At 40.8% G+C, this 22066-nt stretch overlaps 2 protein-coding genes across 18 annotated transcripts in view; one reads left to right on the forward strand and one right to left on the reverse strand.

The window, feature by feature from the left end:
- Cacnb2 (calcium voltage-gated channel auxiliary subunit beta 2) overlaps positions 1 to 17690 on the forward strand; it is a 351986-nt gene extending 334296 nt beyond the window's left edge. For 7 of the 13 annotated variants that reach the window (XM_036187222.1, XM_036187211.1, XM_036187217.1 and 4 more), the window contains 5 exons: positions 6425 to 6534; positions 10140 to 10291; positions 11633 to 11728; positions 12986 to 13171; positions 13996 to 17690. In XM_036187222.1, the coding sequence (XP_036043115.1) occupies positions 6425 to 6534; positions 10140 to 10291; positions 11633 to 11728; positions 12986 to 13171; positions 13996 to 14484 (1033 nt within the window). In that variant the 3' untranslated portion in view covers positions 14485 to 17690. Of the gene's footprint in view, positions 1 to 6424; positions 6535 to 10139; positions 10292 to 11632; positions 11729 to 12982; positions 13172 to 13995 lie in introns of all 13 variants that reach the window. The other 6 variants (XM_036187210.1, XM_036187215.1, XM_036187213.1 and 3 more) reach the window with 1 other exon arrangement.
- Nsun6 (NOP2/Sun RNA methyltransferase 6) overlaps positions 4983 to 22066 on the reverse strand; it is a 72286-nt gene continuing 55202 nt past the window's right edge. For 2 of the 5 annotated variants that reach the window (XM_036187225.1, XM_036187231.1), the window contains 2 exons: positions 18259 to 20052; positions 11108 to 16835 (listed from right to left, as the gene is read on the reverse strand). In XM_036187225.1, coding sequence (XP_036043118.1) covers positions 19816 to 20052 — 237 coding nt within the window. In that variant the 3' untranslated portion in view covers positions 11108 to 16835; positions 18259 to 19815. Of the gene's footprint in view, positions 5214 to 11107; positions 16836 to 18258; positions 20053 to 22066 lie in introns of those variants that run through there. The other 3 variants (XM_036187226.1, XM_036187228.1, XM_036187227.1) reach the window with 3 other exon arrangements.

Consider the following 22066-nt stretch of genomic DNA (forward strand, 5'->3'; position numbering starts at 1 on the left):
CTAGGCTCTTTCCATCTCCACCTCATCTTCATCTCTGTTCTTCTTTCCTTCATCTCCTACTCTGGTGCCCAGTACAATCGACCTACCATCTGCAAAAAATCTGCCCAGCAGCTTTTCTGGTTGGGTGGGGCAACTCTGCTTGGAGCTAAGAAACCTGCCTCAAAGTCTCACTGTACCTGGTATGCAAAAAACCCTTTAGTTCTGAGTCAATTGCTCTGGAATGCCATTTGGGCTCTGAGAGGAAGGAGGGTCTGAATTCATTTGCACAAGAAACAAAGCTATGCTAGGAGGTATCTTCCATAAGGGTGTTTACCTTAATTCAGGGGCCAGCCATTGGCCTGTTTGCCTTTTTGGCCTAGGATACTTGAGAAGTATTTCAGATAAAATACACTGTTAAAAGTTCGGGGGTGGGGTGGGAGTTAGGAGAACACATGAAACTCATTGCAGGAAACAGCTGATATATTAAAAGCTGAATAACACCAAATGCTCCCTGACATTTGGCTTAATCCTCTGGAAGGCCCTTAGCTTCTCCAAGGTATAGCTTTGTCATAATCAGCTGAATTTCTACTTCATATTTCTGTTGCAGCCTATAGAAAAAAGTATTTTCATGTGCATTACTGATGGTCTTGCTTTGCCCATCCTGAACTGCACTTCAACAGTCTGGTCCTGTGACCATGCATTAAGGGCTCCCAAGTAGAATTTCAAAGGATGTAAAAATTTTCAGCTGGGCAGTGGTGGCGCACACCTGTAATCCCAGCACTTGGGAGGTGGATCTCTGTGAGTTTGAGGCCAGCCTGGTCTACAGAGCTAGTCCAGGACAGACTCCAAAGCTACAGAGAAACCCTGTCTCAAGAAACAAAAACAAAAACAAACAAACACACAAAAAAATTTCACTTTTACTTGTGGGAGCATATCCAGAGTAACTTTCTCATTAAATGTCTTTAATGTTGGCAAAGTAAGACAGAGTGGGAACTTGTCAGAAGCCTAATAGGTGTGTGCCCAGGGAAGTCTAAAAGAGAACTTAAGTACTCTTTAGAATCCATTGAATGAGTTATATTTTTAAAATGTTAAGGCCCAAGGGAGGAGTAGGATGGGAAATGTTGGCAATACCAAGGTTCTAGGCTATCAAGAATTATAGTATTAAGCCCTCACAGTTAAGATCATATGTGGTATCTCTAGAGTGTAGTAGGAATCTTAAAGGTGCTTGTTAATAAAATCAAACCTGAGGCCAGTTATTGGGGTGAATGCTGGAGGATCAGAGAAGCAGAACAAGCCACAGCTATCTCACCTTGCTAGTTCTTCAGGTGATCCTGTTTCCTCAGGCTGGAAGCTTCTGAGTCCTCATCCCAATGGCTCTCAGCTGAACTGTGCTGCTCCAAAGCCTGAATGCTAAACCAGCCAAATGCTTAACCAACTAATGCTTAACTTACTTAGTTCCTGGTCCTCACACCTTATATACCTTTCTGCTTTCTGCTATCTCTCCCTGGGATTAAAGGCTGGACTTCTGGGATTAAAGGCGTGTGTCACCAGCTAGCTGTTTCTAAAGTGGCCTTGAACTCAGAGATCCGGCTAGCTCTGCCTCCCAAGTGCTGGGATTAAAGGTGTGCACCACCACCGCCCAACTTCTGCTATGGCTTGCTCTGACCCATTTTCTAGCCACCATTTCTGGCTCTGTTCTAGTGGCTTTCTGTTCTCTGACCCCAGATAAATTTATTAGGGTGCACAATATTGTGGGGAACACAATACCACCACACTGGAGAGCAGTCAAAATCACTGTGGGCTGTGAAACAGTGCATGTCACATTAAAGAAGAGCTGGTAAGTCCTCTTCTTCCAGTTGCATGTAGAGCAGCTGGACCTGCCATAATCTGTTTTTGCCATGTAAGCAAAGTAATCATTGTAACGTTCAGGTGCATTAACAAGGAAGTGGTAAAGAAGACAAGCTACCATCTGGGGTGATATTGGCTTTCTTCCCTGGTGACTCTCAAATGTCAGTTGTCAGCCCTGAAATGTTTGGAATATGTACTGAATTGCTACAGGGATAATAGACACTGTTGTCAGAATGTTCTGTGAAGGAGTCTTACTGGGAATCAATAATCCTGGGAAACATTACATCACTTTATATTCTGGTGTAGGAAACTTATTTAGATGTGAGACAATGTCTTCAAAATTAACAGTTTTGTAGCTGGTCTGCAGAACAGAATTACCTGAAGTACACTTGATGGGGGTTGAGGACAGACCAGGCTTAGTGACACATACCTGTAGTTCCAGTACTCAGGAGGCTGCAGCAGGAAGAACTACATGACACAGAGTATATCCTTTCTGATTTTGTTCTCCTCTCATACATTATAGCCTGCCTGCAGTTTCCCCTCTCCACTACTACCAGTTCCTCCCCACATCTCCTCTCTCCCCTGATCCACTTCTCCATTTCTCTTTAAATAAATTTAAAAAAAAAAGAAAAAAGAGCAGGCCTCCCAGGATCTACTGAACATAGCCTAACAAGTTACAGTAAGACTAGGCGCAAACCCTCATATCAAGACTGTATAAGGCAACCCAGTAGGAAAAGAGTCCCAAGCACAGGCAAAAATGTTAGAGACACCCCTCACTCTGAATGTTGGGAGTCCCACAGAACACTAAGCTATACAACCATAAGGTTTATGCAGAGCACCTAGTCAGACCCATACAGGGTCCACATTTGTCACTTCAGTCCCTGTGAGCCCCTGGGAGGCCTGCTTAGTTGTTTCTGTAGGCCCTATTCATCATGGTGTCCTTGACCCCTCTGGCTCCTACAATCCTCCTATTGTATAGGGTTCCTCTGGTGCCACCTAGTGTTTGGCTCTGGGTCTCAGCATCTGCTCCCATCTGTTGCTGGATGATAACCCCTCTGATGACAATTAGGCTAGGCACCAATCTATGAGTATAGCAGAATATTAAGAATCATTTCATTGACTTTTTTTTTTTTTTTTGCCATTAATGTTGGTTCTACCCTGGGTTTCTGGGATGTCCTGCCTCTGGTTTCTGGCCATCCAGGCAGTGTTAGGCATGGATTCCCTCTTGTGGTGTGGGCTTCAAGTTGAACCAGTCCTGGTTGGCCCCTCCCACAAGTTTTACACCACCATTACCCCAGGACATCTTGCAGGCAGGACAGATTGTAGGTAGAAGGTTTTGTGGGTGGATTGACATCCCAGCCCCACTGCTAGGAGCCTTGCTTGATTATAGAAGATAGCCAGTTCTAGCTCTTTATTTCCCATTAATAGGAGACCTCACTAGGGTCACTCTCAGACTCCATGGAGTTTCCACTGCACTAGGTTACTAGGTTTCTTCATTTCCTCCAAGTCCTCCCTGCCGCCCCCTGCACACACTACAATTCCAGCTATCTCTCCCAGTACCCTCTCCCTCCTTAGAACAGCAACCCTCTTAAGAGTCTATCTCCTGTTTTGCCTTGGACCAAATTTGGAGGCTAAGGTATGGGAGGGAATCTGTCATTACATGCTTATATGATGATTTAGCTACTCTGCAAGGGTTGAGGACCACTAGTCTAAACCTAATTATCCCCAGAAATTTTGCCCTTAGATTTTCAACTACTTGGGGGCAGATCCAAAGCAATGACAATCATGCAGCCTAGAAAGCCTACCAAGCAGGCTTTCTATCCCCATGATGATCCCCATCAGGCAGCTGCCTCCCAGTGAGTAGCAGGAGCTTGCTGGCGGCTCACAACTAGCTCTTTGGTCATCAGCATCACGGGGTACTAATGCTCATCACTTAGGTACTCTAGCTCTTCCCTCAGTATCCACACGAGTCCTTCCTTCCAAATCTACATGCCACATTAGTAGGCAGTTTAAAATTTCTGAATACTGAACTGCTACCCTCCACACTGTTCCTAACCTGCCTTAATTTTTTAAATGGGACTTGCCACACCGACATCAGGTATCTGCTTGCTTCTCTGCCATCTTTGCTCCTCCATAAAAGTTCAAATTCTATAAAATAACTTTTTTATGAGATGGGGGTGGGGGAGATCAGGTTGTCTTACTATGTTGCCCAGATACATACACCCAAGTGAACATATAGCAGGTACTCTGTAAATATGTACTGCAGGAATGATGAGTTTTGGGTAGTTTTGTGTTCTCTGTGCTCAGCATAAAAGGAATCCTATTATGGGATGTACAGCTAGAGCTTTCCCAGTGCTGCCACTCCACCTTAACTGTCTCCTTCCCAAATACAAGAGAGCATTTGTGCTAACATCCTGGTACACTGTACACCACCCTTGGGGATTTCTTCCAATTGCTGTTGGGTTGGTGCTCCTCTATCCTCAATCTCTTGTCATCTCTCAACCTTCACCCTATCCTTCCATTTCTGCCAAACACATCCTTCAATCATATCCCTCAAAAGATTTCCTGGAATGTCTAAAAAGATCTTTAATCAGCCTACTTAACTGATGGTGTAGATGGTTGCCGGTTTTGTTGTTGTTGAGACAGGGTCTTGCTATGTGGCTTGGTATGGTCTTGTACTAGAAGTCCACATGCTCCATCCTTGCAAGTGCTGGGATGGCAAGTGTACCTTTTGGCACTTGGCCATGGTCAGGGGATTCTGAAGGCTGTTGCGTTGTTATCGTCTAGCCCCATTGTTGCTCTTACCCTGTTTTCCTCTGGAAGCCTTCTGGTTCCTGGTGTGGTGGGATGGATTTTAATCAGTGCTAGATGCTTTCAATAGAAAAATACAGACTCTCATTCTGGAATTAACTCTTTAGCTTATAACTATATGGGGTTGGACTGCTGGGCAACTCTAACTTTCAAACTTCACTTCCCTCTTTTTTGTTCTTTGCTTGAATTCTTTGAGAGAAGCCCTTACTACTATTCTTTCACTTTTGATTTCTACTGTCATTTTTGTAAATTTCCAAAAATCTTATCCTGAGCTTTTAAAAATAGATTATGTTTCAGTTCTATGAACATAATTTAGCCTTCAGATGTATTTACTAATGGTTGTTTCTTTGATAGCCTCCCCGGTAAGACATTTACAAAGATGCCTAGTGTTGCTCGCATACTTAAGAAGAGGGCAAACAGGCATCAACAGGAAGGTGTGTGCTCTTAGCCAGGGCTTGTCGGCTTCCCATTTCCCTGTAGGACATTCTTGCTGAGTATTCTGTAGAGGAGACATCTGGTGCACAAAGTTTAGTCATTCTGCTGTTTGTCCCGAGGAGCAGCCTCCTTTCTGACACCTAGAGGATATGAAATAATAAATATAAGCTGGGCTTCCAGAAGACCAAGATGGAGAAGTAGGTTGAGAACTCAACATTCAGAATCATTTCTTCCCCTTGCCATCTAATGTTCCCAGCCCCCTTTTCAGCCTACAGCCCCCTAGTCAGGGGCCCTCTGATTTACTCCCCAAGTCTCTGGCTTTATACCAAATAGATAGATGATTCCTATCAAGGCCACTTGATGCTCTGGGGGCGCTGACTTTGGGCTGGACTTGAAAACCACGCCTCCTGCTTGTAGTTTCACTGTCACTGGCTTCTTCATGGACACTGTAAGCCTTTTGTTTTTCTCAGTTTTCCAACTGTCTATCTGAATATTTCCGGAATATTCAACTTTCCTAAGTACAAGCTGCTTCCCATTTTCACCTCCCATGTACTACTACTTTAGTTCAACCCCATATGAAACCTTTCAATTTATTACTGCTGTCATAATAAACTGTATGTGCTCTGCATTTCATACTGTCATCATTTAGGGTCTATGTTCATTCTCCATGTCTGTCACTAGATTCTCAGTTCTCTGAAGGAAGGCTGTCTTCTTCATGCATGTCACAGCACTGTAAAGGCACTAAGACTACACAATTAGGAATCTCAGTTCAATTTAGAGTAATTTTTGTTTTTGTTTATAGTAACACAAAGTTTCAGATAAGGCTGCTTGTAATTTATATTTATTTTCTATCAGCAAATGTGGATCTCTTACAAGTTTCAGGGACAATTTAGTCAGACTTGGTAAGCAACAAGTAATTGCTAGGCAAAACAGGTGCATAGTAAATGATTGCCTGTCCTATTAAGTCTGTTTTGAAACATGTATATATGTGTATGAATATAGATGTATGTTGATACTTACACATGTGTATTTCAAGTTTATATTTATTTATTGAATGTGTATGAGTGTTTTGTCTTCATGTATGTATGTACATCATGTGTATACCTGGTGCCCATGGAGGTCAGAAGAACACTGGATCTCCTAGAACTGGAGTTACAGATGATTATGAACTACCATGTCAGTGTGAGGAACCAAACCTGAGTTCTCTGCAAGAACAACAAATGCTCTTAACTGCTGAACCATCTCTTTAGTCCCTCATGTGTATACTTATATATCAACCATCATTTAAATTTTGGACCTATACTTCTTTTATTCGATTAAGAACCTTAGAGTTTTCTCTTTTCTCCAACAGGATATCCATCACAAGAGTCACTGCTGACATCTCCCTCGCCAAACGCTCAGTGTTAAACAATCCCAGTAAGCATGCAATAATAGAAAGATCCAACACAAGGTCAAGCTTAGGTAAGTCAGTCAATGTCAATGAGCTTAAGCTATTTAAATATTCCTTACCTAATTGCAACAGTGAACAGATCTGAATAGAGAATAACTTATAGAAAAACTAATGTAAACAGTCTGTAGACCTAATGATTTCAGTGTAGATTATTAAGATAGCTTATGTCAGAACATTCCACCAGCCATCAGCAGTGTGGTTTGTCTCAGAAATGTTCACTGAACAGTTATATCAGTGACGAAATCATATTCAAAACTATGATGTACATGCTGAAGCTGGTAACAGAGCAAACAGGATAACAGAAGTCAGTTGTCTCCCCTCTGACTTGCATCAGTATTTTTATTTGTAAAACCAGCATGAGGACTTTGATGCATTTACAGTTTTACAGGGAGAAGACTGGAAATTGTTTATTAACATACAGTAAGATAAAATTCAGAACTTCTAGCAGCTACTATAGCTTGCTGAAATATGTATTTGGTGTTTTAATTACTGGTACGCTTAACTATTATATTGTTAGGCTTTTGGTTTTATCCATTTCTAAAAGTTGTGGGACATGTTTAGGTTCACTTAATTCTTTAATTCACTTAGATATGCAAAGCCTTTGGGAAGCAGGGTTTAAGAATACAAGTTTCTCAGTTACTCTAAACTATAATTATATAGAGAAACAACATTTTATCTTTTAGTAATACTTCATAAAACTCTGTTTTGGGGTACTGGAAGGATAGCTCAATGAGTGAGGGCACTTGCTGCTCCTGCAGAGAACTGGAATTCAGTTCCTAGTATGCACTTGGAAGCTGACAGCCACTTGTAAATCCGGCTACAAGGGATCCAACACCTTCTTCTGGCCTCTGTGGGCACCTGTATGTATGTCGACATAACACATAAAATAAAACCTCATTTTGTCTCTTAATAAACCCTAAGGGGTGAATCTTTAGTAACACAGGTCTGGAAATATATTAGGGAGGTAGGTAACCTCTAACCCTAGCACTTCAGAGGATGAAGCAGAAAGACTAAAGTTCAAAAGCAGCCTGAGCCACACACTGATACCCCATCTTTTAATTGTTCTTTTTAAGAAGGAAAATGTAATAATTTTTGCTTATAGTAATCTTATTTTATCTGATACTTGAGAAAATTGTTACAAAATTACCATTTCATAGATTTAACCATTTGACAAAGTCAAGTAGTTTATTTGCAGTGACCAACTAAATCAACAAAGGCTTTATAACTATTGGTTGTGCAGTTTTTAAATGCCTCTTCTACTCTATGTATTTATTGAGCATGTACTAGGCACTAAATAATGTGCTAAAGCCTGAAAGATATAATACAGCTCCTGAGCCCAGGACCTCAGAACAGCAATAAGGCAAATAAGAGCCACTGGGGTACAGAGTGAACACAATGTTCTTGAGCTGAACCCATGCCAAAGAGCTAATGATGCAGTAGCTGTTGGCCATGCATGGGGACGGTTTTCACAGGAGGAGTCCTGAGCTGAGATTTAAAGTTTGGAAGCATGTAGAAGGGAAAGTGGTTGAGAAGGTGATGAAGTGATGATTTGAGACAGTGGCAATTGTAAGAGGCTTCTGGAAAACATATGTCACTTTGGCTAAAGTGTATAGCTTAAAGAAAAGGGAGGTATAAGGCACATCATAAAGAGGCAAGGTAAAACATTAAGGAGCTTGTTCCTAAGGAATTAAGGAACTAATGGTTGCTAGGCAGTATTCTAGGTGCCAGGATCATAGAAGCAAAGGACACAAAAGATATATAAATGAACTGAAAATCACAGATAGTTGGTCAGTGGCTCATTGGCCTAGGGAGCAGAAAATAAGTTGAGGGGGGCATCACTGTATTCAAGGATGGCCCTCGGGAGGAAATGACATTCCAACAGTGACATCAGTAGATATATAGTGCTGGAGACACTTTCATCAGGTAGTTGCAAAGCTAAAGATTGTTTTATGTAGACTCTTCACCCTCCCACCCACAGATTATTGGTAAGCAAATGCAGACATGTTTTACCAAGTTTATTCATTACAAATATATAAACTACTATCTTAATAGGATGGAGTCCATATACTATATTTCAGTATTTCACATCTCTCATTTTTCATAAAACTTCGTTCTTTCTTGAAAAACTGGGCTACTTATTCCAAAGCTTTCTGATGGTCTGAATTTTGCTGACTGTGTTACACTGTTATCATTTATCCAATTCTGTCCCCTGTGTTTCTTATAAATTTGGTAAACTTAAGAGGTTGATCAGATGTAACCAGACTGTATGTATCAGAGGTATCTGAGCGAACATTATTTTGAAGTTAGTATTTCAAGTGAGTAGGTTGTGGTTTCTCAAAGCATCCAAGTAAAGAATTGTCTTTTCTAGACACTGACAGCAGCAGCCTTTTCTAGAAGAATGGGTGAGTTAAAACCATCTTCGGGAATGCTCTGCCATTAATACAAATGAATCAAAGAAACTAAAGGCATTCATAGGCACTAGCTGCCTGGTATGAAGGAGTCCTGTGAACTTGACCTTTCACCCTCAGTCAGAACTACAAGCCAAATGCGCTTTATAAGTTCAATACTAAATTATTTTAAAAATTCAGATTTTCATTCAGAATAGCTACATTTTTAAGTGCTGAGTACCCACCCATGGCTAGTAGCCACCACATAGAGCGTGGAAAGTATCCCCCATTATCACAGATGTTCAACTGGGGAGTCCTGTAGTGGAATCTTTGCAGAGTGGAAGACCTGATGCCATTTATGTAATTTTACGTGCTGCTTCTAGTGGGAAACTGCACTTTGAAATATGAATGTTACAAGACTACTTTTTTTTTACTTGTTTTGTTTTGGGTTTTTTTGTTTTTTGAGCTGAGGATCAAACCCAGGGCCTTGCGCTTGCTAGGCAAGCACTCTACCACTGAGCTAAATCCACAACCGACTACTTTTTTTTAAATCTTGAGATTTTAATTTAAATTATATTTCTCTTCTTTTTCCTCCCTCCAAACCCTCCTTTAAATTCATAGCCTCTTTTTAAAAAAAAAAAAAATTATTGCATTCATACATATATATTCCTAGTAACATGACTGCCCAAATGTAAGCTGAGCAAGGATAACACCAATGGGCATGATAAACTGGATGGAGAAAGGATCACACAAAGAACTATAAGCAACTGAGGAAAGCTGGAAATGGGAGAGGTGGTCCTCCCCAGGGCAGACCATGCCAATTCGTTGACCAGTACCAAACGGTCAACCCTGAAAACACACTTACAGGTAGCATTGTATGGGCTGAAGAGATTATCATCCTTAAGACCATGTCTTCATTGGTGGAAAGTATGAAGTGTGCTTTGGGCCACGTTCCATCTTTCCCTTTTTATGTTGGACATCTTTACATAATGGATGGTCCAAACCAGGTCAGCTCATGTGCCAGGTGCTGGCTGAAAGAACAATTCCTGGAGTACTAAAGGTGTGAGGAATAGCCCTTGCCAAAGGATGCCTTTCAACAGTCATATTGAGCATAGTCATTAAAATAGCAGGTGACTGTTTGGATAAAGAAATAATGTGCCATTTTATTCCAGCTTACTGTAGTTTAAAACTGTGTTCTTTTAAATAAATTAACTCTGTTTAACCTACAGCGGAAGTTCAGAGTGAAATCGAAAGGATTTTTGAACTTGCAAGAACACTACAATTGGTAGTCCTTGATGCAGATACGATTAATCACCCAGCTCAACTCAGTAAGACCTCTTTGGCCCCTATTATAGTGTATGTAAAGATTTCTTCTCCTAAGGTAAGTCGGGCTGCCATTGTTTTCTATATTCAGAAATTACTGCAATGTGTTTTATTGCTTTGGTTTCCAGTAGTCACCAGCGATGCCTTTATTTATGGACATAAGAGTTTTTGAAAAAATCCATACTAGTCAAGAAGTTTGAAGAGAAGTATGAGCATGGTTAGTGTTATGGCTGGCAGCAGTGGTCTCTTGTGTGGGCCATGGCTCACTGAAATGTGGAAGCCGTTTCCATGATAAAATGAAGGTGTTGCTTCCTTTCCACTCTTGTGGCATCTGCATTCATGGAGCTAAAGCTGTGATGATCCAAGCATGAGTGCATGTAGCAGCGAACACGTTATGTTCTCACAGTTCCAAACACCGGTAGTAGTATCAAACTGTTTAACACCCTGTGTGATGAACTAAAATGTTCAGCTACTGTCCAGAGTGAACTGTCTCAAGGAGAAACACCATTGCCACCGTGCTGAGAGCTGTCATTCTCGGGACTAATGACAGGATGCTCATTCAGACTTATGTACTTAGCAGATCTCTCCTTAAGCAAAATCAGTCAGACACTTAAGAAGAACCATTTGTTGCCAACAATACTAATACTAAACAATGAAGTATGTAAATGTGTACAAGATACAGAACGCCGTGAATGACCTTACACAGCATGCATAGTGAAAGGTCCAATCATACTTCAGTACAGACCACAGGACTGCGCTTGTCTGGTACATGAAGCTGTTCCATGTGGCTCCTGAGTCTTCCTGGTCACAGGTCTTTAGGGAGGGAATAAACTTACTCGTCTTCACTATAGCATTGAAGAATGTACCAACTCTCTGAAGAGGCACAACCCCCTTTATTTAATTCTGTAAAGTTCTCTTTACAACTATCAAGAAAGTTGTACACGATAGCAAACTGCATATAGAACCATTATTCTCATAAAAAGGTTCCTTTAAAAGTAATTTACATCAACATGTGCCAGATTTATTTTTGAATGAATTAACAGTACTAACATTTCTGATAAATACTAGAAATATTTCCCACAAACAATGGCCCTTTGGGGTTCATAAACTTTTTTAAACTTAAGTAGGTCACAAGGCAGAAAGTTTGAGAACTGTTGGACTAGAAAAAACACTCCACATCAGCTTTATACTAGTGTTTATGTTTGCAAGAGACTTATGCAAGAATGTTAATTTGGGGGTTAATCTCTGTTGTATTCTATTTCTCAATGATATATGCTGTTCATCCGTGTATTATATTATTGTATATAATGTATTATATACATTACATACATGTATGTATTATCAAGGAGTTCACAGTGTGCCCTGTAGCTTACCTGTTACAAATCCCTATCTTTTCCAGGTTTTACAAAGGTTAATAAAATCTCGAGGGAAATCTCAAGCAAAACACCTCAATGTCCAGATGGTAGCAGCTGATAAACTGGCCCAGTGTCCTCCGGTAAGTTATCTACATAGTACAAACAGCTGAAGAGATCAGACCTGCATTTTAAAAACTGCAATTATATACTGTGGGAAGATACTACTCCTTACTTACAATGGCATTCATTCCAAAAAAGTGAAGTATGCCAGAGCCCGTGTGACCATGCATTTTGAGCATCTGTAGGCCAGGTAATGGTCACCCTTCCAAAAATGCTACACACATCTTATGCAGGCCTCACTTGTGGTTTATACAATGGACCTATTTGGAGTCTGGTTTTTATTCACATCTAGCCACAGGAACAAACTGTCTCCTCTTAACAGGTGTCTGAGAAATTGACTTGGGATCACGTCAAACTAAATACTGACTTCCATATATAAGAATGCAGATGTGAACTAGCTTACTGTGGCATCCATGGAGGTCAGAGGACAACTATAGGTATTAGTCCCTACCTTCTAGCTTGTTTAAGACAAGGTCTCTTGTTGGCCATTGTGTATGCCAGGCTAGCTGGCTGATTTCCAAGATTCTCTTGCCCGTACCCTATGTTCCTGTAGGAGGGCTGGAATTATGGAAGCGCAATGCTATGCATCTATTTGGGCATGGCGTCACACTCGGGCCCTCACAGTTGCACAGAAAGCACTTTGACCTGGTGAGCTATCTTAACCAGGAAGTTTCCCAGAAACACAGTCCTAGTTTTACATACTATACTCTGGGACTATATATCCCAGCTAGTGTTCACTAAAGTACAACTATTTCAAAAGCTATAATTCTGAATTTGACTGATTTAAAGTATGTTAATTTCTAGATCAACAATTTTAAATCTTCAAAAGTAAAGGACCTCCCCCACCCCACACTGAACTGTGAAGTTTGGATCATGTCAAAATGTCAGTAGTTTGAGCTACTTCTGCCAAAGTGCATGACCTAATCCTGTATCCAGAATAAGCACCCTTCTAAACGGTTTAGAGTTTTCACGTTTTTTCTACTATAGTATCTGTGTTTTTTTTTTTCACAGCTGATAATAACTCCCATGCATTGCCCTTACCAATCATGCTGACAGCTGTCCACTTTGGGGGAATTAGTTAACCATTCAGTGTTTTAATTAAGGATTTGAGGGGGCACACATGCATAAACTAAGAGACTCAGCCAACAGAAAAGGAAAAAACAGGGCAAGAACAAATACAATGGGCAAGGCCTCTCCTCTACTTACAGGTTTGGGGAAGAGAGGGAGCTTGGGCCTGGGTTGCATTTATGTTCTATCTGAAATGCTTGCTTTAGCAGGAGTCATTTGATGTGATCTTGGATGAGAACCAGCTTGAGGATGCTTGTGAGCATCTTGCCGACTATCTGGAGGCCTACTGGAAGGCCACCCACCCACCCAGCAGTAACCTCCCCAACCCTCTCCTTAGCCGAACTTTAGCCACTTCAACTTTACCTATGAGCCCCACCCTAGCATCTAATTCACAGGTAAGAGAGCTTCCTTTTATGGTCTTCATAGGGAATCTAGGCTGCCTGAGCTGATACCCCTGGGATTCAATCCCAGAGAGTTAATTCCATGCTTTCTCTACTATCCTTTGCTAACCAAACTAAGAAACATGTGTGCCATTTAACCAAGTCTATCAGTATGAGTTGTGTGGCTGTAAGCAAAGAACTGTAAACCAAACACACTGCAAACAGCTCAGCCTCTGAAGCCCACTAACTGCCTGGTAACTAAGGGGGAGACAGGCCACAGTCAAACCCTTTTTGCTCTGCTTCTTTCCGTGTTTAAAACCTCAGCATGTTCTCTGGCTGTTCCTGCTTCCAAACCCGTAATAGTGAGCTAGCCCCAAAGGGCTGAATAACCGACTCAAAGAGTCGTACTTAGCTCCATGTTATGCCACTTGCTTATAATCTTCGCTTTTTTGGAGGCTAAGGCAGGAGAATGAAAAGTTAGCAGCTGATTTAAGTCTCTTGTGAGGGTCCTAGAGTAGTACCTGTCCCATTAAATGCCCCATCTTAATGAGTTTTAATCTAATTTTAAGTAGATTAGTTAAAACTATGGTATAAGACACCCGTATTAGTACTAGAATCACAAAAGTTTATAAAAGAACATTCTTTCCCCATCATTAAAATGAAATGTTACCATGAACACAAGTCCAATTTAAGCAGTGCCGCCAGGTGTTTCAAAAAGTGCCGAAGCTGGCTAGGCTTCCTTTCAGCATTCTGGGCACTTCAAAGGGATGGACTTACACTTTCAAGTTCATTAGGTTCTGTCCTTAGTTGATGCCCTCAGATGTGTTCCTTTTCTCCAGGGTTCTCAAGGTGATCAGAGGACTGATCGCTCTGCTCCCCGGTCTGCTTCCCAAGCTGAAGAAGAACCTTGTCTGGAACCAGTCAAGAAATCCCAACATCGTTCTTCCTCCTCAGCCACACACCAAAACCACCGCAGTGGGACAGGTCGAGGCCTCTCTAGGCAAGAGACATTTGACTCTGAAACCCAGGAGAGCCGAGACTCTGCCTATGTGGAGCCAAAGGAAGATTATTCACATGAACATGTGGACCACTACGCCCCACACCGTGAACATAACCACAGAGACGAGACCCACAGCAGTAATGGCCACAGACACAGGGAGTCTCGCCACCGCTCCAGGGACGTGGGTCGAGAGCAGGACCACGAGTGCAACAAACAACGAGGCCGGCATAAATCTAAGGATCGCTACTGTGACAAGGAAGGGGAAGTAATATCCAAGAGAAGGAACGAGGCTGGCGAGTGGAACAGAGACGTCTACATCCGCCAATGACCATGTGTGTTCCTGCCCCCACGTCTTGTGTAACATCATCCTTAAGCAAAATCTTTGGGGGTACATTGCAACCATCTGTGATCTGTCTTGTATATTTTGTATTGCTGTTGCTTGAATAGCAATAGCATGCAATCAAGTATTAATACACATTCTTTTGTAAGTACCACATAAATTGGCCTAGTCCAGCTGCAGTCCTCCACTTTTACTCTGGACTCTTCCAAAGCTGTTTGGGGTAGCTGCCACTTAACAGAGTGGCTTCTGAAATGTAGTTAATGTATCCAATGAGCCAGACGCAGCACAGATAACCAGTGGAATTTCTCCAGATTTTTAATACCCAGATACCTGACCTGTCATTCTTTCATGGACCACTGTTTCTTGCTTGAACCTCTGGCTGACTAAATTTGGGGACAGATTCAGTCTTGCCTTACACAAAGGGGATTATAAAGTTAGAATCTATTTTCTATGTACTAGTACTGTGTACTGTATAGACAGTTTGTAAATGTTATTTCTGCAAACACCTTATTATAATTATATATAATATATATATATATATATATATATCAGTTTGATCACACCATTTTAGGGTCTTAATGCCAAGTCAGCAGATTTGCTTTATGAATCACAGGGACTAGAAATGCCCACATTCAGGAAATTTCTAATAAAATTGTCTAGACACCTCTCCCCATTCTAAAAGAGAGCCTGTACATATTGTAAATATGTGTGATTGCTTGACTTGAGGTTTGATTTCTGAATGTTATCCCATCCTTTGAAGTTTTTAATTTTAACCATAAATTATGGTAACTATAACCAAACTCCAGAGGTTTTCTACTCCATACAGTCCACAACTGACTGTGACAAACACGTCCTTAGCAGCTAGTGTCTGCTATGGTCACTGCACTGGAGTATCCAAGCCGAAGCCGCCGTGTGCACATGAGTGAGTGTGTGAGTGACCGAGATGAAGTGGTATACAGAAGACTTAATGCAGAAACCAGAGGCTGATGGCTGAGAAGTCTGCTCACCTGGCTTAGTATTTAATTGTGTCTCATGTTGCTTTAAAAACCCACGGAGCAGCCAGGGAATGTGAAGAAGCTTGCTGCCAAAGGTAACTAGGGGAGCACTCATCTGCTGCCTCCTTGCTTTACTCCTGAAAAGAGGAAACACGGGCATCTTGTACTGTGAGTGTTCCACTGGAAACGTACAATCTTGTGTGTCAGAGTATTTTGTTTTAGTAAGAAATGTTTACACAGCTTGTGCAATTATTTCGTAGGGAAATAAATTTTTATAACTTATCCCTCCTCACTTTCCACCCTTGCCTACTGCTCCTGTTGTGCATCGTCAGTTCCCTACTGGTCTTCTCCCGGAATCCACCCCAACAGTTTCACTGTCCATCAGAGCCCAGAAGTGCTTCTTATAACCTAAGTTTCTGCTAAGTCCTTAGACATTATCAGGGCAGAATGGAATGACTTGAAGTGAAAAAAGCTAAGAATATTTTCCTACATGAGACATCTACTCTGAAGGAGAACCTAGAGACACTTTCTTTGCGCCTCAATTTGCCTGCTTTAAGAAGTGTACAATGCTCTTATGCTAAGGCTATAAAACCTGTATCTCTCAGGAGTCCAGTGCTGATGGATAGGTAAGACTGTATTAGCTGCACGGGCCACTAGCATTTGAAGCTTTTCCCAAGAAAATGCCTATCTGCGATTACCCAACCACATCCATATATCACTAAAACAAATAATGGTTATAATAAATATATTTTTTTGATTTGTTTCCTGGTATTCCAGGTTTTTCCCAAATATTCTTAGGCATTTATAAGTAAAGCAATTTTGTATTTAAATCAGTATCAAGCTTAATACTTTACCCTATACCCAAGAAAACAAACATTTAAAATATGAATTGTATACATATTGTACCAGTGTTTTACATGCTTATAAAATGAAAATTTCCCCCTTAGAATCAGCACTATATTACTTATAGAATTCACAGACTATATGTCAATTAATCTGACCCAAATTAAGAGTGTTTTCATAAAATACCATGTAAGTAATTTCACAGATGTTTAAAGGTGATCTGACCCCTTCCTGTATGCTACTGTATCCAATGGAATGGCTTTGAGGCACTCAGACTCATGGAGGATGCTGGTTCTCTCACTTGCTGTTACCACTCATCCCTTCAGAAAATCGCTGTGATGGTGTCCCCCTGTTTAAGTTGTACTCAGTTCTTAGGTCCTCACTTCCCTCTGAATATGCTTCTGCACATCAAAGCACTCCTCTAGTTTGCTAAAGGAGCTGACATGGGGCACATCTGTGGAAGGCTGCACACTGGGTCTATGTCGGCAGTATGAAGCAGATCTAGAAATAAGAAAATAATCCCAATGAAGACGGAGGTATTTACTGACTTGTGGAATGTAATGCCAGTCTTTTTCACAAGCAAAGGCTTAATCCTAACCTACTCAGTTGTAGAATCCTTATTTCTTTTTTCTGTAGTCAACCCAGGAAATGCTGGAAATAGAGTTAATAGTGTTATACTTCTCTGTCAGTCATTTTAGTTTTTCCTATGCTCTTTCTCTACTGCTCTTTTACTTAACTGAGACCAAAAAAAGGTGCTGCTAAATGTAGGATGTCTTACAGTCATACTGTACTTCAAGACAATGCCACATTTTATATTATCTGCTCTGCATTCCTGTTAAACACGTATTGTCACGACACTAAACTGTTTAATGAACTTGTTTTAAAGTCATTCTTGACACTGTTTACCAGGGGTACTAATTGCCATTTGAGGAATGAATATGTTAGATTCCACACTTACCATGTGGAACATTGTCATTCTTTTCCCCTTATGTCTAATTCAAGAAAAAAAAAACAAAAACAAGGTAGGTAAAAATTTTTACAGTATAAACCAGAGGCATCTTCTTCCCACCTAAATTCAACCTGTAGAATAATCCCGATTCATACCTAGAAGCTTATTTCATGTTTGAGAGGACCCACAGCTTCCCTGTCTGCTCAGTGAGGTGCTGCCGCTCCTCCTTGATGCTCTGGACTTATTCCAGCAAGTGGAGTACTGCTGGCTCTCTGTCTTATTAACTGCTTTCTTCACTTTGCTAAAATCTAACATAGGGTCCTAGTTAACATGTATTTACCATTGAATTAAATATTTTTCTGTTTTCATAGAAATAATCTATATTAAAACTATGTTAAAAAGATATATTTAATATCCTTCCACGTGTCCCTCATTTATTGCACCCTTTTCTAACATTTTTGTGTCCTTGAAGAATGTGTGGTTTGATTTCAAATTAAGGGGAGGAAATCCATTGAAAATGGCCCATGTCAATAGGAAAACTGTTGACAGTATTCTGTGTCCTTGCTGTTTTAAACACATGCAGAGTTATCTTTTGCTAGCTCTGCATGCACTCTGGTATTTACTAAAATGGCTAAAAGGTGACACCATGCAGGTTTGCTAGTAGGCTGTTTCTCTCCCATTCTCACCCCCACCTTAGCACATAAGGATGTGCAGAGAGCAGGAAAGAAAACAATGATTATGGCATTTTTTAAAATCAGAGGGGCTACCCTAAGTCCCTGAAAGATAAGTACCACAAGGAGACGGTGTTTCTCTTTAGTCAAAATGGCATCTATTAGATACAACAGAATGAAAGATGGAAAAGGGCTTGCTTATATACTTGACTCTTAGGAAATTCAATATAATTTTTCATATTCAATAAACACCTATTGACTATCTACTCTGAAGCAGTGAGAGTAAAGAAAAAACAACAACCACCTGGTTTATCTATCCTGGTACATTTCCAAGTGTAGGAATGAATACAGGCTAACACATAGTAAACTGGAATCACAATGTGCTAAGAGACTTCTCCAGGAAGAAGCCACCCAAAGGCTTTCCTGATCCAAGAGCTGCTGTAGTCATCATGGATATGGTAAGTTGTTGTGAGACCTTCCTACAGGAAACCTACAAGGAAAAGAAACTATTAGCACTTTCTTCCAACTGTCCATTTGACACAACCAAAGCCCAGTAATTTGGAAGGATGTAAATGAAAGATAACAAGCCAGTCTAGTGTGTTTCACACGAGACCTTTCAAATGTGCCTGGGTACTGGAAATCTTAATAGAGTCTATATCCAAATCAGGTAGAATGAAGCCTGCCTGAGGACATGACCAGTTTCTGAAAAAGCAGATACTCAGGCTGCTACTATGGCCCAGGCAGACTGGATATATTATCCGGAATAGACTAGCCACAGTGGCAGGATGCCTGGTCACTTCTGCAGACTAGGCGAGCTTCTTGTTTTTGTCTGAGGTGAGCTCAGATTTGATTAGGAAGAGCTTTTATTCTGTCTTACCTATCAGACACAGTTGCCTGGAGCTTGTGTTCTGTGAAGCTGCTTTTGTTCATCAAGAGAAGCTGAGGCCCAGCAGACAGCACCAGGCCAGGTCTTAGCTGTCAGTAATTGTTTTTCTGCTTCTTACCAACCATTTTTCTAGAATTTTCCATGATTTCTATTCCAGAAAATGATAAATATAGCCAAAATATGGACTATTCCCAATTGCTTTTTTTTTTTTTATCTACAAAGTAAATACCTATATTTCACCTTTTAGATTATTATCTAGCACAACTCCAAGCTTCAGTTAAGAGAGCTGAGGGCTGAGGAGACAGCTCAGCAAGTAAAACTACTTGCCGCACAAACCTGACAGCATGAATTTGAGCCTCAGAACCCAAGGTAAAAGGCAGCAATTGACTCCCAAAGCTGTCCTCTGACGTCTACACATGTGCCATGGCATGAGCAGTACTTCCACACACAGATCATACACAGTGACTAAGTGAATAAATATTTAAATTAAAAGAGGCCTGATTTAGAATTAGTAAGCAGAGAGAGTGGGGAGACTCAGGTAACAAGCCCACTTACCTCAGGCATGATGCAGTCAGTGTTACTGCCCCTGGCCTGAATGCTTAATGAAATAATCACTGCCATCTTCTGAATAGAAAACAGTTTTTTCATAAACATGGGAAAGGTTTAGAGTTTTATTCTTTCATCTTTAGACTATTTTTTCATATTAGAAAGACTAATATTTATGAGTTAAAACTGACAATATTTTCCAGATCCTTCACCTCCCTTACCAGGGAATTCCTTTCTTTTTGTTTCATTTAAGGCAGATTATGCTTTCCCAGCCCTCCACTTCTCCAGGGCCACATATACACACTGCTCCTTCTGATCCCAGGGAAACTGTTAGCGTTTTCCTGTTTGCTGAAAAAACATGTCATCACTCCATTGGCCTGTCAACACTTTGGTGTAAAAAGCAACACACAGAGAAAATATTCCGAATTTTCATTTCTGAGAAACCTTCTCTTCTGTGCTTTTACATTTTAGAAACTTTGCAATAAAGAAGCCTATGCAATCCTTGTTGGCCAGCCAGATCATGTCTTCTCTCTTGCCATCTCCAAGACAATCAGTGTCCACCACGTTCTGCAGTGGCACAACAGATGGATCAAATCGCTGTAGCTGTGTCAATTGTTGTGGTGACAGGCCAGCTCCCACCATCCCTTCTCCTCCAATCTGTGGTTCCTGTTGGGAAGAAATGATCAAATAGGGTTGAATGTCCTACAGTTAGTAAGCTGCCCCTTCACAGCTTAAGTCAAAAAGACAAACCGGTTGTGCATTTGACCCTTTCCAGAAGAATAAGTAAAAGTAAACATTCTTGCTTTTATGGGATTCACATGCCAATTTGAGGGAAGTAGAGAAGCAGCGCTATGTGGCCATCTGATGAAGGAGCTCTTACTCATTTAGGATCCTCTGTGTTTATATAGTCCGATGATATTACAAAAGGCCTGAAGGTTATGATTAGAAGCTTATAGATTTAAAAATGCAGCTCTAACATATTTCAGCTATAACACTTAAGCAAGCAGCTTTACCTAACTCTATTTACTCACATATAAGATAGGTAAAATACCCAGTTCTTAAGCTAAATAAAGACAATACTGTAGTCAGAAGTTTTCCTGTGTCCCAGCCTGCCAGCAGTTGGGACAAATCTCTCTCCCACTTGTGTCCCCCAAGGAAGCACACAAAGGCTTATATTAATTATAACTGCTTAGCCATTAGCTCAGGCTTATTACTGACTATCTTACACTTAAATTAACCCATAATTCTTATTTACGTTTAGCCACGTGGCTTGGTACCTTTTCTCAGTTCTGCCTTGTCATCTTGTTTCCTCTGTGTCTGGCTGGTGACTCCTGACTCAACCTTCCTCTTCCCATAATTCTCCTTGTTTGCTTGCCCCACCTATACTTCCTGCCTGGCTACTGGCCAATCAGTGTTTTATTTATCAACCGATCAGAACAACACATATTGTATACAGAGCATACAGAACATCCCATAGCACAACACTACTGGGCCTGGTGTATCAGTGACACTCAGTGAATGGAACTTCACCAATGAAGCAAGTAAGCAGTCAGTCTTCTCATTCTCTAGCAGCCAAGGAACCAGCCCCTGAGACATCTAAAATGTCTTTAACCATATCAACTCTGCTACAGAAGTTTTCTTACTTTATACATACTAGAAAAGGATATGCAAATCATGGCTACATCAACTAGGTTTTAAGGAATCGGAGAGAATTCAGTGACTTTTTTTAAACCACTAGTGCTAAAGATCCAGAAATGTCAACAAGCCGTCGTTCCAGAGACAAGTGTTTTGGACACTGGTAGAAAAGAAACCACTGTCAAGAGAAGAGTCACCCATGGCAGTGAGGGGGAGGGTCTCCCGTGACGCCTTAAATGGATCCCAGGTGCATTCGGAAGTCTTGCTTTTATTTACATGTAATTACCTTAATCACTTTGTCTAGGGCCATTTCTAGATTGTTTTTAACCTGTTAGAGTTCTGCATAGGAAGCCACAAAGTCAGATACTCAATGTCTCTCAATGTTTACATCCCTGTAGACATAAATATCTCAAAACTGAATCAGCTTTAATAAAAAATGTAACAAAAAACTCATGTTAGTGGTCACTAAACAAACAACAAAGGGCTTGAATAATATCCTATATTAACATAAAAGTGTAAGAGGTGACACTCCTGAGCTGCAGTTTGTCCCCATGTCTAGTTTTCAGATGTCCTGCAGCCCACTGTTGCAGTGTGTTTGATGTGGCAGAGGCAGAAATGCTCAATCTTTTCCAAATTAGAAAAATGTAGGTCTGCAAAGGAAAAGTTTTTTTTGTTTGTTTGTTTTGTTTTGTTTTTACAGAGATGGAGAGATGGCTCAATGATTAAGAGCACTTGCTGCTCTTGCAGAGAACCAGAATTGGTTCTTAGTATCCACACCTGGTGGTTCACAACAATCTCTAACTCCCGATTCAGAGGATCTGATGCCTTTTCTGACCTCCATGGGCAACAGAAATGCACATTGTATATATACAAACATGTGAGCAACATACTCATATTCATGAGTAAATCTAACCAAAAAGAAAAAAAGGGAAAAGCATTTTTCGGAGATGCAGTGTTAATACCAGCAAGTGGAATAAACATCAGAAAGATACCCAAACCTGTCCCAGTTTAGCACAATGGCAGAGTACAGAGAGCGGAGACGCTT

This window comes from Onychomys torridus, chromosome 5 (assembly GCF_903995425.1).
Source record: "Onychomys torridus chromosome 5, mOncTor1.1, whole genome shotgun sequence".
Taxonomy (NCBI): Eukaryota; Metazoa; Chordata; class Mammalia; order Rodentia; family Cricetidae; genus Onychomys; species Onychomys torridus.